Source organism: Eulemur rufifrons, chromosome 7 (genome assembly GCF_041146395.1).
Source record: "Eulemur rufifrons isolate Redbay chromosome 7, OSU_ERuf_1, whole genome shotgun sequence".
NCBI classification, from domain to species: domain Eukaryota; kingdom Metazoa; phylum Chordata; class Mammalia; order Primates; family Lemuridae; genus Eulemur; species Eulemur rufifrons.
In genome coordinates, this window is record NC_090989.1 from 22,034,052 (window position 1) to 22,056,120 (window position 22,069).

Genomic DNA, 22,069 nt, shown 5'->3' on the forward strand with positions numbered 1-22,069 from the left:
GGAAATGGAGTTCAGAGTGATGTGGTGTGAACTAGACCTGCCATTGCTGGCTTTGAAGATGGAAGGGGACCATGAGGCAAGGAATGTGAAAGTCTGGTAGAATCTGAAAAAGGGAAGATAATGGAATCTCCCCTAAACCCTCCACAAGAGAATGCTGCCCCACTGATGCTTGATTCCAGCCCACTGAGAATCATTACAGCCCTGTGATCTCCATAACTTTTAAGACAATAAATTTGTTTTATTATATAACTAAGTTTGTTGTACTTGGTTATAGCAACAATAGGAAAGTAATATGACACACAAAGTATAAATATACGTGTGCCTCATTGAGCCTCAAAATATGCAATGTAAAGATCAACAGGATTAAAGAGAGAGAGGAAAGGTCAGAATCATGGTAGATTTAAACACCCCGTACTCTGACAGCACAGCTACACAAAAAAAATTCAATAAAGACAGAAGATTTAAACAAGCTATCACCCACCTTGATCTAATTGACATCTACAGAGCAAACTATACAACTGCACAAGGCATATGCTTTGCAAATACACATCATATATTCAAAAAAAATTTCATATTCTGGGACATAAACCAAATCTCAAAAATATATAAGAATCAAAATCATAGAGAGTATTTTCTGAACACAATTGAACTAAATTAGAAATCAATAACAGCAAAATATCTAGGAATACCTCAGACATCTAGAAGTTAAAAGGATTCTTATTGGGCCAACAATAAAATCAAAAGAAAAATAAGAACATGTTTTTAAGTGAATGACAACAAAAATGTAACATATCACAAGTTGTGGGAGGCAGGTAAAGCACTGCTTACCAAAAATTTTGAATTTTATATGGTTCTATTAGAAAAAAATGAAATATCTAAAATAAATGCCCTATAATTGCATTTTAAAAATTTAGAAATAAAGAGCAAGGTAAATTCAAAATACCTAGAAGAAAGAAATGAAGATAAAACAAGAATTATCAAACTAGAAAACAAAAATATTATAGAAAATATAAATTAACAAAACAAAAATCTGATACTTTGAAAAGATCAACAATCATGGCAAACACTTAGCTAGGAAAAAGTCTTTCCAGTAACTAGTGCTTGATCAACTACACATGTGCATGGAAAGATAATGAACACCACAAAAATGAACTCAAAATGAATTATAGACTCCAATGTAAATCCTAAATCTGGAAAACTCTGAACAGAAAGCATAGATATAAATCTTCATGGCTTTAGGTTAAGTAATGATTTTTTAGATAAAAAGCAAACAGTATGAAATATAAAAGTCCAATTAATAAATCTGATATTAAGAAATTAGATTTCAGGAAAATTAAAATATTTAGCTCTTCAAAAATCTATTTAAAGAAACCAAAGAAAAATATTGATTGCAGAGAAAAGAGAATATATGTTCACACAATGTTCAAAAATGTTCACAATAGGTTTTTTCCATAAATAAAAGAATCCAAAATGTCCTTCAACAGGTACTAAACAAACAAACTCTATTATATCCATGAGATACAATAACAAGAACAAGTATTATAAATTACTGATCCACACATGTGTATGCCAATGAATACTGAATGGAAGACCTCTGTAGGGAAAATGCACAGAATGGGAGAAAATATTTGCAACCACACATAAGAAAAGGTTAGTATCCAAAATATATAAGAAAATCAAACAACTCAATAGTAAAAAACAAAAACAAACACAAAAAACAAATAACCTGATTTAAAAAAAATGGGCAAACGACCTGAATAGACATTTATTAAAAGAAGACATGCACATGGCCAATATGTGCAGGAAAAAATGATCAGCACCACGAATCATTGGGGGAAATCCAAATTAAAACCACAGTGAGCTATCATTTCACAGCTGTTAGAATAGCTTTAACCAAAGAGTTGAAAGAGAAGTGTTGAAGAGGATGCAGAGAAAAGGTAACACTGTTGGGGGAGATATAAATTAGGACAAACATATTATCTAGCAATCCCTTGTCTGGGTATTTGTACCCAAAGGAATTAAAATCAGCCCCTCCCTTGTCTGGGTATTTATACCCAAAGGAATTGAAATTAGCCCCTCGTAGGGAACCTGCACTCCCATGTTCATTGCAGCATTATTCACAATAACGCAGATATCAAATTAACCTAAGTGTCTATCAATGTATGAATGGATAAAGACAGTGTGTTAAGGATACACAATGAAATACTATTCAGCCTTAAAAAGTGAGAAATCTTGTCACTTGCAACAAGATAGATGAATCTGGAGGAAAGTAAGTTAAATAAGCCAGACACAGAAAGATAAGTACCTCACAATCTCAATTATACATGGAATCTAATAAAGTTGAACTCATAGAAATAAAGACTAAAATGGTGATTACCAGAGCCTTGGAGGAAGGTGAAAGGAACAGACTGGGGAGTTGTTGATCAAAGGGTACACAGTTTAGGATAGATGGGAGGAACAGGTTTTGAGACCTATTGCACAGCTGGCTGACTATAGTCAGTAATAACGTATATTTCAATATAGCTAAGAGACTAAATTTCAAATGTCTCTCCATAAAAAAATGATAGGTAAGCAAGTTGACAGAGATGTTAATTAGCTTGAGTTAATCATTTAACATTGTATACACATATCAAAATATCACATTGTACCCCATAAATGTATACAGTGAAGATTGGCAATCAAAAATAATATTAGTATTTTTTAAATCATCAAATTGTACATCATAAATATATACCATTTTTATGTGTTAATAAAAGTAAAATAAATTTAAAAAATAAAGTAAAATATTATATGACTCCATGTATATAAAATTCTTAGCAATACATGTATTTATGTACATTATATACATGTATTTATATACATAGTCTAAATGTAGATTAAATTATAGTGATTAAAAATAGACAAATGAATGTTTACTAATAAATGTAAATAGAGACATAGATTGTGAAATGATCTGGGAAGACTCTTGGGATGATAGAAATTTTTATTTTATCAATATCTATCAATATCTATCAATTCTGATAGATTTGCAGATGTACATATATGTCAAATTGATCACATTTTACACTTTATATATGCGCTTTTTGTTGTACTCCATTGCAATAAAGTATTAAAATAAAGAATATTTATTTTTCTAATTATTCCTACTCAAGTATAATAAATTTAAATGTTTTACTTTGAGAAAAGGAAAAATTGGTCAAGCATTAGAATAGTCATAAATCTCACTTTCAACAATATTTTTGGAAAATTAATATTTAATGAAAACAAAAAGTAATAATTTTTAACAACAGTTTAAACAACGGAAAAAAAACATTTTATTGTTTTCAAAATATATTTACCTAGTCAACCTCTAATCAACACGGTGGCAACAATAATCTCAGGAAATGTTCAAAGAGTTCTCAAAACATCTATTTACAAGACAAGATCTTTCATCCTGTTTAAATAGGAGAAACTACATAATTTTCTGGTGAGCTTTAGTCTAAACATTTACCTCTGAATAATTCAATAGAAAAATAAACCAATATTTAAATCTGTGATGGAGGAATGCATCTGTGATCAAAAGCAACTTGTACTTTGCTGGAAATCAGTCCTTGAAAAATGGAATATCCTAAAACCCTAAACACTTATTAGGGTATTCATTTTATTAAAAGATCACAGGAGCAAATAATTCATATTGCAATATACAATTGTTTATCAGTCCAATTATTTTCTACCTAGCTGAAACCAGTGATAACTAAAAATCTCATGTCATCATATATCAGCATTTCACATTACCTTGATATTTTCTCCATCTATCACTTTGAAATTTGAATATATGCTGAGGTGCAATTTAAATCTCATTTGATTATAGTGTTCTCATAAAGGGGGAGCTATGTTTTATTCATCATTCTTTCTGCTATCACTTAACACAAAACCTGAATATCAAAGTGGACTTTGTATGTTTTCAAAACTTAGTTTCAATAAGGTTTTGTGATATAAACATATAGAAACCATAGATCTTAGTCTAGGTTTTTATTTATTTCATATAAATACCTATGCTGGCATGCATGAAGAATAATTCAGAAGCTCCAGGCATCCTTGATAAATGCAGATATGCTTGAGTAAAAGTATTTTTAAATGTTTGAGTTTGAAGAGGTCCCACGAGTCTCTTTCTTCAACCATCTTATTTTATAAACAAAGAAATTGAGGTTCCAGGGATGCAGGTCATGTGATCAATTAGCATATTGGCTAGTCCTAACATTCTAGTATTGGCATATTATGTATGAGCCATTCTGCTTTACTGTGTTTTGGAAATATCAAAGATGCTCAGTTCCCATAAACTCCACTTTTCTGAGTACCTCCAACAGAGATTTCATAATAATTTTATGATATGTCAAATACATTTAAAGATATTTAGAAAATACAAATAAAAGAATCTTTAAATATTAAGTTTCATTAAAATAGTGCATTGCCTAACACTTTTATAGGACAGTGAAAAGAGGCCAGAAGTATTCTAAAGATTTCCCCTCCAAAATGGTTGGGTAGTTCAAATAGAAATCGTATCTTGGTATCTTTAAGTTTTTGTTCACTTCGATTCACATTAAAGGAAACAAAATATATATATATGAAGTAAATTTTGGATTAAATATACAAATATCAAATTACAAAATATAAGCAAATATGTTGAAATATTGAGAAATGTTTGTAATTTGCTAACAATATTTTGACCTAAAAAAGAAACATACTTATGATAATAGAAAAATAGCAGAAAAGAGTATTAGGGGAAAAATCATATTAATTAAGTTATCAGCATCAATTCCTTCTTTGTGCATTCTCAATAATATCAGGTTATTTTGTTTGTTTTTCAGGAAGTGCAATGGCAACAAAATGACTTTCCAGAAAATTGTCTAACATTATCAAATAAAATCAGTAATTTGTGATAGAATCAAGGTGCCTTCTTCATAATCCTTTTAGAATTTGTCAATTTCTTTCCAAGAATTTCTTGACAAACACAGTCTACAAATATGTACAATAATATGGATTACTTTGTTCTTGAGAAAATATTTTCTTTCTAAAGGCATTAGCCATAAGAAAATGCATCGTGTTTCACAGTTACTATTACAATCCATCAGTATTAATGTTCTGGAAATGTTCCAATAGAAATGTTTTGTCAATAAGATTGTCTCATACATTCCCACCAAGACAGTTATGTCCTTTCAAGCATCAGAAAACCTCCAACATTGATGATTCATAAATATTTATTGCGAATGATGTTAAATTTGTTCATCTTCTTATAACAGGTATACTAAATTATTTTAAAATTCCAAGGCAATGACTTAAGGTGACTTGTGAAAGTTTTATCCATATTAGCTGTTCCACTTCCCAAATCTCACATAGTTATAAAAATATTTTTATTTCTTCTAAAAAGTATCCTGTTATAGTCTTTCCTTCCAGACAGATAAAAAATACTGTTCTGATAAGATATAAGTACTGACATATGTCACTGAAATTAAAATACTATTTCATGTTATATGAGGATGTAAAATAATTTACCGAACCAATTTGAATTAGAAATGAAGACACTTATTGCATGTTTGAGACACAGAATCATAAATATTATAAAAAAACAGATAAAAATCTGAGGATATATTGACCAAATGTGTTTTGGGTTAAATATGGCAAAAAAAAAAAAAAAAAAAGACAGTCACTGTTTTCAGGATAATTAATATCAAGATCATTGAATATACTGTGAAATGTCCCATAGCATCCACTAGATGTCTCCAATAACTGACTTTTAATGGCTACATTCTTTGCAAAGCTATGCATTAAATATTAAAACATGAGCTACATAGGTATTGTGATTTTTCTATAAAAATTCTTATTTTTTAAAGCAGACAAAGCTCTATTAATAAACATACAAAAGGAAAAAAACTTACATTCAATATCAAGGTACATGCTCTTTTGGTGCCCTCCAATTCTACTTGCAGCTTCACAGTCATATCTCCCTGAATCTGACAACTTCACATCTTTAATATGCAGTGATGAGCTTCCATGCTGCCCTTTGACTTCAATACGGCCGTCTGGGCTCTGTTTACATTGATTCAGGAAAAAGAAAGATTTTATGCTTGTTTGTGCAAAACAATGACCAAATACATAACATGTTATTTTCTATGTTTCTCTGGCCAAAAATAAAAAAAAATCATTCCAGCTGCATAAAATATTTCTTATATAGCTGAGAATAAGTTTTTTAAAAAACAAACTTTTTAAGTTCTCAAAACAACTTCACGAAGATTTCATGTCCCCTGCCTCTATAATCATAAATAACATCGCATTGTCTCCCAAATAAAACCCCAATCACTCCGCCTGAAGTTTAAAGATCTCCATGTATTATAAACTTTCTGTACAAGCACATTTTACAATTTAGATACCATTAATTTCAATTAGTTTGAATTGCTTCTGCTGTCCTGAACGTCTTACGCTTTCCATAAGCACCCTTCACAGACTTGTTGCAAATATTTCTCCTGTTTTCACTTCCATATTTACATGCCAAAATACTGCTGTCTATCCTTTAATTTATGGGAAAATTTCAATTTATATTCAAAATTGTCCCTGATTGCCTAAATAAATAATTACAACTTCTTTGAATTCCATACTTTTCTTGGGACACATTGATTTCACTAAGGTCTTAGAACTTCCGATTTCTTCCTGTAGGATGATATTATAGTTGAAGGAATGTGAGAAAATTGTTATGGAACTTCATGTAAAAAATATCTGGACTTCTAGGACAGAAGCATTGTATTTTAATATTTTTATATAGCAAATTAAGTTGCAGTGAAATTTACATGTAGTTGAGTAAAGATAATCCTTCAGCTACTGTTTACTATGGGCTAAAAACTTGCATATAGTTATTTTTATTAGAATGTAGCAACAAGATACTCTATTATTATAATAATACAAAGTAAATTCTTCATTTTATAAGGAAAATGTATTATTTCACATTATTGAAAAAAGTGCATTTTAAATTTATAATTTTCTTCCCTTGAAAGTAAACATATTTTCTTATCATTACATGTTGTACATGGTATAGTTTTTAACCTGTGAAAACTATTAGTGTGTAGATAATATCAGCATACTATTAGTAAAAGTGTTGGCATTTAAACATTATTACGGTATCTGAAATCATTAACAGAAATTCTGGAAAAACACAATTTTAGGGAATATGTGTGACTGCTTAGGAAGTTCTAAGTCATTTTCAGACTTAACATTGGCTCTGTAATGATGCATGATATGCAGCTTACTCAAATACTTGCACTAGAAGACCAAAGACATTTTTTCTAGAGGACATGTCTCTCTTTGTGTTACAAAAAAGCGTTACACATATCTGAAAGAAAATTCATTTATATCTTGGCTTTAATGCAACACCTACTGAAGATTAATTTAAGACATCTGATATTTGATTGAGACAGGTTAATGGGCATTTTAGCTGTCTGTCTAGTGTTTCTAGGTTCTATCACTGACTTAAGTCAGATGATTAGAAAGCAAAGTGTCTGGCTATGAACTATTATTCCCATCCTTTGCAGAAATGTACTTTCTGAAATTTGATTTGATGTTATATTCTTTGCCTTTCTAGAAGGTCAGTTTAAGAATTGCTTATTTGAACATTATTTCAATATTTTTATAAAAGGCTATTTTTAGAGTTTATTGTCCTTTCAAGAATCCCTTAATCAAATATCCATGTGATAACCACCTTATTAAGTTTCAAATTAAATTTTTTGTTGGCAATTTCAATTGAAATTATACAAAGTGTCATGTTTCTAGGTTATTTTTGTGACCTTACCTGGCTAGACATTTATTATCAAATTTAGAATCCAATTGTAGTACACAGCACATTTGAGGTGGTCAGTACTTCCTATCTTTCTTCATTACACTGTGCCCTTGAACATTTTTAGAGTCACTAACTAACCCCTTTGGCCTTTTGAGAGAATTATGGATCGTGTCACTTAGCCACTCAACAATTCTGTGTGTGCGTATATGTGTGTGTGTGCAACATTCTACAATAAGGAGCTGGGGATACAGTGCTGAGCAAAATGCAATAGTTTCTACCCTTAGTGGCATTATAGTTTATCAGAGAATACACATATTAATTTTAAATTACAATACAAATAAATTGTGACAAGTACCATGTAGGAAGACAATAGTTGCATTTTGGGGGTAAGTAAATGGAGAGACAGGGTAGAGTCAGAGGTGTGTTTCCTGAAAAACCAAAATGTGAATTGAGACCTGCAAATGGTGAAAAAGGTGTGATATTGAGGAGTGAATTCCAGGCAGATGTGCCAGGAGGATATATAGAAGTGAGGGAAGCAAGCAGATGTACAAAAGCAAGCGTGGGCATGTAGCTCTCCTGATGTTGGACAAGCAAAAAAAGACCACATGCAGAACCCAAGACAAATACATATACACAAAAAATGTGCACCCAATTTTGCACCCTTGCATTATATATTCTATTGGTCTCATTCCTATTGGCATTGCTTCATTATTGAATTTAAAGTAAACTCAACTTCAAATACTTGATGGTTAAGACAATGTATAACTGCTAAATATATAAAGAAGAAAACCAACACTCTCCAAAGATTATAAGCATTAATTTATCCAAACTAACATCTCAAAATTATTTTAATATTGTGTTAATTTATGACAAAATTTTGCAGCCACACCAAGAATTTTAAACAGAAAGATTATTTTTCCTTCTTATAAGATCCTTTTATTTACTACTAGCTATATTATCTTTGGTCTGGGTTTGCTCCTAACTTTCTAATTTTCTTCCTGTTTTGATTTTATGCACTTGAACTTTTTTACAATTACTCTTTCTCCTAGCAGTGTAAATGATGTCACAAAGAGAAATATGTGCAATAAATATTTTTTTTTTTGAGACAGAGTGTTGCTTTGTTGCCCGGGCTAGAGTGAGTGCCGTGGCGTCAGCCTAGCTCACAGCAACCTCAAACTCCTGGGCTTAAGCAATCCTACTGCCTCAGCCTCCCGAGTAGCTGGGACTACAGGCATGCGCCACCATGCCCGGCTAATTTTTTCTATATATATTTTAGTTGGCCAGATAATTTCTTTCTATTTTTAGTAGAGACGGGGTCTCCTCTTGCTCAGTCTGGTCTTGAACTCCTGACCTTGAGCGATCCACCCGCCTCGGCCTCCCAGAGTGCTAGGATTACAGGCGTGAGCCACCGCGCCCAGCCAAAAATTTCTTAACTTAGTTTCTTCACTAGGTCCTAGTGCTATTTTGTTTTCATTGCATATATTGTCAGTAATTTATTCAACAACTAGGAATTGAAGATAATAATCATTACAGGTAATGCATATGATAAATTATACCTGTTAAACAATATTCCAAACATTTTACATTTACTAGTTCATTTAATCCCAATGATACCACTATGAGGTTGGGACTAATATCACACCCATTTTAAGATGAGGACATTGATGCAGGGAAACATTAAATAACTTGTCATGTCCTACACCTTGTAAGTGATAGCAGGTGGATGTCCAGGCAGTCTGGCCGTGAAGTTCATGTTCTGAATTACTCTTGCTATGTGGTCTACAACCAGAATCACAACTATGAGGTTGCACTACACTTCAACCACATCTATGTGACACATACTATACTGGATTCTGGGGATAGAAAGATAAATAAGAAACGAAAAGCGAAAAGAATGAATTGGAATGTTCCTAACACAAAGAAATGTCAAATGCCTGAGGTGATGGATACTCTAATGACTCTGATTTGATTAATTTACATTGTATTCCTGTATCAAAATATCACATGTATCATATAAAGATATACAATTATATACCCATAATAATTTAAAAAATAAATTAAAAAGTGTAAGAAAGAATAAAAAAGGAAGGCAAACCCTTTAGTAGCCCAGGAAATATGATTTAGAGGAAGAAAATGACAAATTATAATACATGCTAGTGTAGATGAAATTCAGGAAGAAAATAATATACAGTCTACAAAGATAAGGAAGTTTCCTGTAGGTATTTCCATCTAAACTGAAAGACAAGTAATAATGATAAGCAAGGCAGTGGACTGGCTCCATAATTTTCAGAGCCCACTGCAAAATAAAATGTGGGCTTTCTTGTTTAAAAAAATATTACAATTTCAAGCTGAAGATATCAACACATTTACCCAACATGGAGTCATTCTGAGTGTAGGCTCCTATATAGGTTGCACCCCCACAAAGTCAGCCCCGGCCAAAAGGAGGAAAAGTGAAACAGAAGGAATGGCCTGAAAAAGTGGCAAAAATATTTTGTGTCTCTTTAAAACATCCTGCACTCTTTCTTGTGAACTAAAGCCTGGATCCCTGCTTCAGGCCAGTGGTTGGGCAAGGCAGGGTAATGTCTTGTGTTCTTTGTGCTACAGGAGATGGCTCAGCCCAGGACCTGGCTGAGGGAGACCCTGGGTGGAGATCAGGGGATTGTCTTCAGTGGACGATGGGGTGGATATGGGACAATCAGAATCATCAACTCTAGTTGAAGAACAATTGCCTGAAGCTGAGAACCCACCCTTTAAAAGCTCTGTATTTATTCTTATTATTAGGAGGATGGCATTTTTCAGACAGTAGTCCCTATCCTCCTCATTTGTCAGCAAATTAATAAATTTCTCTTTCCTTCTCCTCAAACCACTTGTCCTCATTCTTCTGGTGTGGCAAGCGCTCTTGCCTCTTCTGAGGGCAAGTGCTGAGCTTTTGGTAATCAAAGTAGGTAGGATATAGAAACTATGTGGGCCTGGACTTGAGGGAAAGCATGGCATGTTAAAGAGTTGAAAGAAGCTCACTGTAGCCGTGATATTTAATATGAGGTGGAAGGGATGAGGTATAAAAGAGTTGGAAAAATAAACAAGAATACCATAAAAAGCCTCAAAAGCCAAGGGAAGGGAAATAAGAACATAGGAAGATGTTCCATATCATTAGCCATCATGGAAATGCAAACCAAAACCACAGGACCACTTCATACCCACTGGAGTAGCTATAATCAAAAAGACAGCTAATAACAAATGTTGGCCAGTATGTGGAAAAACTAGAACCCATATGCCTTGTGAATGGGAATATAAAATAATGCAGATCTTGGATAAAATGTCCGAGAGTTTCTCAAAATGTTAAATGCAGAGTTACCACATGACTCAGCAATTATTAATGCATTCCTAAGAGAAATGACTATGTACGCTCACACAAAAACTTGTACATAAGTGCTCATAACAGCATTATTAATAAAGTCAAAAAGTCAAAACAACTCAAATGCCTATTCACTGTTTTATATATATAAACCAGTGATCTATCCACACAAGGGAATATTATTTGGTAATAAAATTAAACTATTTACACATTCTTTATCATGAGTGAACCTTAAAAATATTATGCTAAGTGGAAAAAGCTAGTAAAAAAGAACACATATTGAATTATTCAATTTATTTAAATATTTCAGAATAAGCAAATCATATAGCTACAAAAAGTATAGTAATGGTTGCCTATGTCTGGCAGGGTAATGGGAGGTGGTAGGGAGGAGATTGGGGAGTGATGACCAAGAAGGATGAGGAAAATGATCTAAAACTGATTATGTTGATGGTTGCATATCCCTAAGAATAAAAGGCTTTTAATTGTACAGTTTAATGGGTCAATTATATGCTATGCAAATGTATATAAATAACACCATTAAAAAATGAAAGCCAATGGCAGGGGTTTGTGTGTCTTGCAAATAATTGGAGAAATACATGGAGGATTTTAGGCAGAGGCATTGTGATTTGAAAAGGTCACTCATTTTTCAGGGTGAAGAATAAATTGTTGAGGATGCTATGGTCTGAATGTTTATATCCCCTCCAAAGTTCAGTTGTTGAAATCATATACCCGAAGGTGATATTACCAGGAAGTGGGGCCTTTGGGAGCTGATTAGATCATGAGGATGGTAAAATTTACCACAGAGAGCTAACTAGTCCCTTCCTCCAAATAAGGACACAAAAAGAAAATGCCGTCTATGAGAAAGTGGGCCCTCAGCAGATACTGAATCTGCACTACCAGTAACTTGAGCTTGGACTTCCCAACCTCTAGAACTGTGAGAAATATATTTCTGTTGTTTATAAGCCACCTAATTTATGGTATTTTATTATAGCAGCTTGAACAGAATAAAAACAGACGGTCAGGGAGACTCACTGCAAATTCATTACACTGATAACATGTTGGGAAAAGGTAGTGGTAGTTAAGATGGAGAGAAAGAAGTGAGTGGATTCCATAGACTTACTAGAGTGGAACTGACAGTGTTTAGTGAATGAGTAAATGGCAGGTGGTGATGAAAGAAAGGAGGAAAGAAATATTTCCAGGATTTTGTCACAGACCCTTAAGTAGGAAATATTATCTTTATTAGTCGATTGTTATATCTATTAAATTATACTGTCTGCAGACATTCACATTTAATATAATCACGCATTTTTATAATATGCATACACTCTATTCCATATTATATATTATATATTCAGTACCTTAAAACTAATATTTAACATTAAAATATTATAGTAAGAAAATCATAAGTAGAATAAACCTTTTAAAGATTTTTATTTAAAAAAAATGAGACTAGGTGCATTTCAACTGACAGTTGTAAAAATGCTGCTTTTCAGAATGGTGCCTGAATATTTAAATTCTATTACCATATGGTCATGCTACCTATTTTAATATAACATAATAGTTAAGACCATAGACTTTGTAGAATCAGACTGGATAGGTTTCTATCCTGAATATGCCAGCTATAAGATCTAAGACCTGGGGTAACTACTTAGCTGTACCTCAGTTTTCTGTATCAGGGGTATAATAAAAATGCAGATTTCATACGATTGCTATGCAGATTAAATGAGTGAGTACTTATAAAGAGTTTAGCATCCATTAAGTATTTGATAAATTAGCACAAAACATCTGATATACAAATATGAGCAATAAATACATGAGTTTTATACATTTATCCCTTTCACTGTGATTTCCAAAAGCATCCTATGTATGTTCTATCTCAAAGTGAAATAATAACTTCCCTATCTTCTATTTAATTGACAGTGTATCATTGCTGTTAAACCTTTCTCTTGATCCCATGAACCATATGCAAAGCATTTATACTATTTTGTCCATGAACCATACGTAAGATCTTCAGTAAGCCACAAAAGTATGATCAGGATAGGAAAATTACTGATGATAAATGATATGAAATATCACATGACCCCATCTCTATGATATTATTTTTATTTATTATGGTCATTCATTGTGATTGGAGCTCTAACAAAGTAAATTAGAATAAGGGGGATGTGCATATAGTATGGCTGAACATAATTTTATCATAACCGGTGTTTACTCTGACTGACAAAATATTTTTGGGTATGTATGCAATTTGGTTGAATTAAAAGATAAAACACAGTATATGATATCAAGGTACTTCAGAAAATTCAGGACATGAATATTTGATGCCATAATATGGGCTAGAGTAGAAAGCTAGGACTTGGAAAATAGCACTGCTTCAAGCTATTAATTCATGTAAAATTTCATTGCTTTCTCTAAGGCTAAGAAACCAAGAATAATAGAATGATTTTGAATTCCCAATTTGTCTTTATATCCTTCATAATGGAAAAGAAGGAAAGTAAGAATATCTATCTATTAAGAAATCAATAAGAGATAACAAAGCTGAGAAGGCATTCAGACCTGAAAACTGCATCTTATGTTGAGGTAAAATATACTTTCACGTCATAAAGCAATGCAAACACAACAGAGATCTGAAAGAATGACACAAATAATATTATGAAACTCGTCCTACTCAACATTTATTATAACATGGTCAGATGTACTGTGATGATTTATGTCCCATAATTGAACTCACCCTGTGAATGTTGATACTGTGTTATTAAACCACACTAGCTGAAATAATGCAAGCAGTCAGTAATAAGTACATCATCTCAAGGCTTTGAGGAAATCGTAAGTCATATGGATCAACTGTTTCAAAATTAAACATGTTTCGCTAACACAAAGATCAAAATTACTTCTGGGAAAATAGATAAAAATATTGGACTTGGAATGGCAAAGTGTTGATAACTATTGAAACTGGGTGATATACACATAGGATTTTATTATATTATTCTCTAGTCTTTTGTCTTGTTTTAAAATTACATTCCACATTTTATCATGGAAATTTTCAGACAGTACACCCCAGATGGGATCATTTCCTGCAGCCTGTTTCTTGAATCAAGAGAATATGTAGAACAGATCAGAACCCAGATTCAAGCGTAGAGCATGCTGCTTCAGCCTAGTTACACAACCATAAATTTTTGTATTGAAAGCCACTGAGATTTCAGTGACATTTATTTTGCAGAGTTATAACAGTACAAGTGGACTAATACACAATATTTAGTGTTGTTTGCTTTTACCCACATCTGGTGAGAATTACTTAAGATTAGACAGGCTCAGTGCTAGGTATATGCTAAATATGATTATAATCAGTGATGTAATTAGTGCCCAATGTCTAAGCAGTATGGGAATCTAGTTCAAATTATAGACAAATATCAGATAACGTTCTAAAAGCAAGAAGCAAATACCCAACAGGACATAGTGCAAAGATACTATAGGAAATCTTTATAAAAATGCCTGAGATATAGTACATATAAAACAAATGTTAACTACAGTCATTACACTTGTTCTTCAGTAAGTTTTCATATAAATCTCCATAAGACATTCTACGGTTGAAAAAAATACAAGATGAAGAAACTCAAAATACTTTGGGAACATAATTTCTTTGCTCCATCTACCAAGATAAATAAGAGTCCCATTTTGAGCCTTTGGCTACCTCTTACTTAGAGCACAGAAAAGACACAGGATATGCAAAGGATATATTAATCATATTCCTGTCTGTGTTTCAATTAAATAGGATATATTGTTATGTCTTTGATTTTGCTAATCATTGTCTCTGCAGTATCCAATCTGCTGTTAATCCTACCCAGTGTCCTTTTCATCTCAGGCATGTTGTTTTTTTAAATCTCTACAATTTTAATTTGATCTGTTTTATATCATCCATATCTCTCCTTACTGTGTTTGTGCTTTCCTGTATCCTGTAGTACACTTGCAGTATACATAAAAAGTGATAGGTTAATGTCCCTGTCTACTACTACCATCATCTATGCATTTAATGGATTATTTTCTATTGATCGGTCTGTTTTTCCTTATTATGGGTTATATTTTCATGCATCTTGCATACCTCAGAATTTTTTATTTTATGCCAGATATTGTGATTTATATACCTTGAGTGCTGGATATTTTTTGTACTCCTTTAAATATGTATGTTCTCTTTTCTGAGATACTCTTAAGTTACTTGAGAACAATTTTACTCTTTTGAGGCTTGCATTTCAGCTTTATTAGTTGAGTCCGGAGCAGCCTTTACTTTAGGACTAATTTGTCCACACTGCCAAAGCAACACTCCTCAGCATTCCAGTGGTTCTTTCCATGGCTTAGCATAGTTTCCTCACACACATGCTGATTAGTTTTCAGCTGAAATTTCCGAGGAAAAGCACTGAAGATCTCTGGAGTTCTCTTTCCACAGGGCTCTGTCCTTCCTGGTACACCACCGTGTGAATTTTAGTATCCTTAGTCACCCAAACCCACAATATTGTCTCCTCAAGGAAGAAAACAAAAAACAAAACAAAAAAAAAACTGAAGTCCTCATCCCTGTGCTCCAGCATGGAAACTCTGTTTAGGCAGTGGGCTTGAGCAATAATAGAGTTTACATCATTTGTGTCTCTTCTCTTAGGGATCAATACGCTACCCATCATATTGTACATTTTGTTTTGTTGTTGCTGTGGTTGTTTAAGGTCAGAGTGTAAATCAGGCCCTACTTAATCCATTATGCATAGAAAGGGTATGTCTAAAAAGTATTTTAAGTTGGCATTAGTGCCACAGTTAATGTCAGAAAATGCAATGCATTTACCGTCTAGTGACCACATTTTGTTACAGATATGAGATTTCTAATATTATACAACATATCACTCTTAACAGCATTGCTTTTATTGGAATGATACTATAAATTTTCAAAGTGCCTGGCAATATATATGTATTTTTTTTCCTTTTTTAAAAAATCACATTATGCCAAACACATGTTGAAATATCTATGCCATTGGCTATATAAGAAATTTTATATAACTGATGTATATAAGTACTGCACATGCTGATGGTATTTTAGCAAATATATGTTTCTTTTTGAATATGGGGCTATGCTGAGTGCTTCATATACTTTATTTGTTATAATGCCTCATAACTACACATTGGGTGAGAAGTTCAAGAAGGTGTAAAACGAACCCATATAGTGTGCTTTGAATGTTCCTCAGGCTGTCTTGCTGTCTAACTCATATATAATTGATTAATATAATTATCTTTAATATAAGAAGTCTATATTTACTGGGAATATATTAAATATTCTATAGAACTGCAACATGAACAACTACTCACCAAACACCAAACTATGGAAACCACAATTTAATTAAATTATTTTTATTATACAAACATAGAAATAAGCTATCTTTAAGAGATATGAGGCCAGAAATTAAAACTGCAGATAACACAAAGATAATAAAATAGTGCATAGGGGAAACAAGGTTGAAAATGTTGATGAAATGTTATATTTTTTAACTGAAAGCCAGGTTTATTAAAACACTCTCCCAGTATGGGGTAAAAGAAGCAATTCTGCAAACATAACCCATGTAAAGGAGAAGACACAGTATGTACTTTGTCAAAAATATTAACAGAATGCAAAGTACCCTATATTTCTATATTATATCCTTATCTCTAAAAGAATCAAAGAAAATGATGGATCAGAAAGGTTTGGTATGAATCTTTACAATGATGTATATCAATCACTAGATGATTAAAAAAAACTGTGAACATTATCATTAAAGAAAGTCTGGTTTCAGAGGTGTTAGAGATCCAGGAGGCAGAGATGATCAGGGAAATTAGATGTATCTTTCCTGTAAGGTATTAAAATGATGAGAAATAGCCTTCCTCCAGCTTCTTACTGGAGGAAATGCAGGTATGAGAAATGTTCAAGTACTTGTACTTCATGGAAAATTGCTGTAAATTTCATGAGAGGGTATTAAAAAAAATACTACTACTTAGTGGTAAAAACATGTAATGTGCTTTCTCATGGTGCTGATCAAAACAAAGCTTGCATATTTCCTATAATTTAGGAAGAGGTAGATAAAGTCACAGTATACCTCCAACATCTTCTCTACAGTACACACAACAAAAGTGTGCAGTTTCATTGCTTTCTAATTTCTTGCTTCTATAAACTTGTGTATGAGATTTCCTTAATTATCACTTTTTTCTATCGTTTGTCCCTAAAGGGGAATTTGTTATACATAACATTATTAATTCACTAAACAAGCAAAGGATTATATCTATTCATGCAAACGTTTATAAATCAATATGCTACTATAACTTTAAGATAAAGTTGTGTTTTTAAAATTTTGGTCCCAATATTATCAAAGCTCCTACTACTCTGCTGGATAGAGTGAACTTCAACATTGAATGCCAATATCCACATAGAAAATCAACTGTGTAGTGTTTCATATGCTTAAACACTAAATTGGCTTCTCATTTTTTAAGTTAACAGTGGGCTGCACTTTATCCCTAGTTTACCTAAAGAACCCAAAAATTACTCTAAAAATATTCATACTTGTGACCTGTTAAAAATCAATAGTTTATAATATAAATTTAAGTTCGGCAGTTCAAGGACTCTCTTAGCAAATCCAAAAATAATTAGAAACTGCAGTAAGTACATCAAAGTTTTGAGATAGTTTTCACTACACTTATGACTTGAAATGTGCAGTATTCTAGATGGATCAAATATACATTGCAAGCCATTGAAAAGACAGGAATGCCCAAGGATCACAAAGATTGATGGGAGAAAATATGAAATTCCATTTGTCAAAAATTAATTGATCTTAATAGTAGGGTATGAGGAAAAATAGGAGGTAAAGGGATTGGGAGAGTGGTCTCTCATGTTAAGCCAGGTAGGTAATACCAGAGAGTTCCACATGATATGAGACTATTAAATGCTTCTGAGTAGAACAGTGATATTATCTACTTTTGTTACACATGGATCGATCTAACTATCTTTATGAGAATAACAGAGACTAGGGTGGATGCATTGAGATCTCTTAAGTTATTGAAATAACATGGGCAAGTAATTATGACGGCCTGGACCAAGGCATTAACAGCTGGTTTTTGAGAAATGATTGAATTATGAATACATTTAAAGTAAGATTAGCACGATTTTCTAAAAAAAATTATATGTGCATATAAAAATAGACAAGATACAAAGATGATTGCAAGGATTTTACCCTAAAGGAAAGGACCCAGCCTGTATTGAGATTTGGATGATTGAGGGAGAAGCATTTATGAGGAAAATGTACAGTTGAACTGGATATTTTAACTTTGAAAGATGTATTTAATATCCAAGTAGAGCTATCTTGAAAACCACTGGACACAGAAGACTGGAGTTCAGTGGAGAGGTTCACAGTTGAAATTTGGAGAATGCAGAATCCAGTTAATAATTAAAGCCACACAACTAGATGAAATCACGAAGATGCTGAGCATAGTTAGAGAAGAGAAGTCCAAGAATAGACTCCAGACTAGGTCTCTCAATTATTTAGAGGTCAGTTAGAAGACAAAGAATGATCAAAGGAGATTGAGAGGAGTGAGCAGTGTGGTAAGAGAAAAACCAGGAAAGTGCACTGGAAGCCAAATAACATGCTTCAAACAGAAGACATTGTTTAACTGGGTCAGTGCGGCTGCTAGACAGAAAAAAAGTGAGGACTGATTACTGAACATTAGGTTTCAGAAACTGAAGGTTATTTATTGGTAACTTTGCCAGAGAATTTCAGGGGAATGGTGTGGGCAAAGCCAGACTGGAGTATATTCAAGAGATAATTGGAGGAAGAAAATTGGAGAAAGTAAGTTAAGAACAGTTTACAGGGCATTATACTGCACGTAGAGAAAAGAGATAAGACAGTATGTGTTATCTGTCTGTCTATATGCACAGGCATAAATACACACCTATGTATTAAGGATGTGTGTGTATCCAACAGTAATAATATTTTTGAGTTTTGATGGAAATAATCAATGAGGTACTGTATGAAAAGTGTTGGGAATAGAGAGATAAATTACTAGACCAGAAAATGTTAGAGAGGATGGGACCCACACGAAAATTCAGATCTATTTCATTCATGGTAACATATAGGTTCCACGATGTTTGTGGGCAGGTGGAGTAGTCAGGATTTGTTACATTTTTATTCTGATCATTTCTATTAATTAGTAAAATAGGAAGCTGAGCTTTTTGGTAATAGAGAAGGTTTGTAAGTTTGAGAATAAAGGAAATGTATGAAGTCATTATATGAAATGATGGTCAAGAAAATGGGCCTAGAAAAAGTAGGACGAATGCTAGGCAGTGCAAAGAGCTCACGGTGGGTTAAGGGTCATAATATTTAATAGAGGCCATCCAGAATGACTATGGGTTTTTCTGCCTAAGTTCATTTGTGCTACTGCTTGTGGAGAAAGAACATAGAAGTAAATTAAACAATGCCGGTGTTTTGCCAAATAGGTTTCATGAAATAAAAAAAAAAAAAGAAAGAAAGAAAAAGAAAGCGAGAGAGAAAGAAAGAGAGAGAAAAACAATATCAACTGATTTCTTTTAGTGAATGGAAGCATATGAGAAGAAACTTGTTTAACAATATGAACTAACACATATACCTCTTTTCCTATTTGTAGCTATTAGGCAAATTTGAATACTTGAATATCTGGCTCTATTATACAAATGGAAGAATAAACGTCTAAACATGCAAAGAAAAAAAAAAACATTAAGGAGTAACTGTGATGCAGTGATTGTAATACTATGCAATGAAATTGTAGCTAGAGATTAAAAGAAGTGACAAAGGTGAGTCGTATAGACCAGGGGAAGGATGGTAGGATCCACGAGTATTAGACTTACACTGTTCCTACCTATGTGATAGAATATAAGGAAAACCTAAGTAGGCACATTATTAAATATGTATCTAAAAATCATCTGGCATTCAAGAATGAAAGATTTAGAAAGAACTTATGTGGATCACAAAACGGAAGCAATGATGCTACCCCAAGAGGTAAATCATAACAATATAACATCATGGTCAATAAAGATAACTTATCTAGGAGTTGTTTTTTACCCCTTAAGAAACATAACATGCTATTAAATCCATGGATGATCTTATAACTGAAGATGTTTGTTTAATATGTCTTATTTAAATTTATTATTTGTTAATCTATGAGTCAAGAATAAGGAAGGCATTGCAACTACTGTGTTAATTTAATTATCGTGTAACTAATATTATGTTATGTACTTGTTTTTATTGCATACTTAAGTTGACAATGGAATTAATCAAATGTATTATTTTGCTGAAATTTTTATGTTTGCCCAAATATTTTCATAGATATACTGTATCTACTTATATACATTTATTCAAATTTATTTTTTCTGTATATTTTTAAATTGAACTGAATTATCTGCATTTCCATATGCATTTATTCAAATTTTTTTCATCATATTGCTGAAATTTAGTTAGCATTATTCACTAGAATACCACACACATAATTCAAATTATATTTACCAGAAAATTTGTTGTTTTGTTTTGCCTCTTCATATTCACTGATATCTTTATATTTCTTTATAGCTTATGATTTTATATTTTATTCAGGGTAGTAAGTAGTTCACTTTATAAGAAGAAGTAAATACCAACTAAATTCTCTATGTAGGATATGTTATTTACAAGAAGACAATATATTTTCTGCTGCAGAGCCATATTAAAATCACTTTTAATATATAAATAGCATTTTCCCCAAAATAATTCTTATAAAATTTTGAACTACTATCATGTCATCTTACAAATCTGATGTCAGATTATTTCAAATGAAGTTCTTAGACTTCAAATAATGGATTATTAATAAATGATTTTTTAAAAATAACAATGGCATTTTCATTTTTTAAAATACTTTTAGAATTCTCTCAAAAATAGTTTTTTAAAAGGATATGTTCACCATATGACTAGACTTCTCTGAGAATCTTTATTCAAGCTGTGGGCTGAAAAAGACTTCAGAAAGTTGTAAATGATTGAAAACCCACCTCTCAGCAAGCTCAGAAGCATCAAGGAAGATTTCTAACATGCCTAATTATATTCCACCACCTACATCAGAGGGTGAATAGAAGTATCCATTTTGCCTATTGCCCAGCAGGGACCTATATTACTGCTCTCAGAGCACTAGTAGGAAAAAATGCATTAGGTAAATCTTAAAAGTGTCATTCAAATAAAAAATCCTCTAGAAAAACCCATTATCTCTGCAAAGGAAAAAAAAAACTATCAGCGTTAAAATCTACAGGTGTCAGAAGTTGGTGGTAGGCTCTTTAGCATTCTTCTCCACAATCAGAGATTGACTTTTTATCCAATCTAAAGATACTATCAAAGTAATCTTAGCTTTTCTCACTAATTGAGTTATATGGAAAAGCTAAATAGAAGAAAATTGAAAAAACATTCTCTTGCTAGACTGTTATTAAAAATCATGAACTGAAAAATTAGTAAATATATATACAGAAGAGCTTAGCACAGAAATAAAAACTGCATCTTAAAACTTATTAAATTTACTGAGTCAACTGAAAGATTTATAGGATAAGGAAATATTAGAAATAGAAAGGAACTTATTTGATAAATGATGGACCTATACCTCAGAAAAAACATGGTAATTTACCTGACATCACAGAGCAAACAAATCAGTGTTACAACAACCCCATAACGCTAATTCATTAATCTCTATTTTTATAAACTTAGAATTCCAAAGCTAACGTGACTGGGAAGCCATGGGTTATACGAATTAATTTCCTTAATATAACTTAGTCTGTGTGTAGTTGTATTTAATGTCAAGATCATAATAATTTTTCAAAATAAATATTTCCTGAGTGTATGTGTTGCACGCGTGTGTGTTTGGGATGGAAG

The 22,069-nt window shown here is 32.3% G+C and overlaps 1 protein-coding gene across 1 annotated transcript in view; it reads right to left on the reverse strand.

The window, feature by feature from the left end:
* NCAM2 (neural cell adhesion molecule 2) overlaps positions 1 to 22,069 on the reverse strand; it is a 325,026-nt gene that overhangs the window by 160,887 nt on the left and 142,070 nt on the right. Inside the window, 1 exon segment of the mRNA XM_069472428.1 lies at positions 5,916 to 6,066. Coding sequence (XP_069328529.1) covers positions 5,916 to 6,066 — 151 coding nt within the window.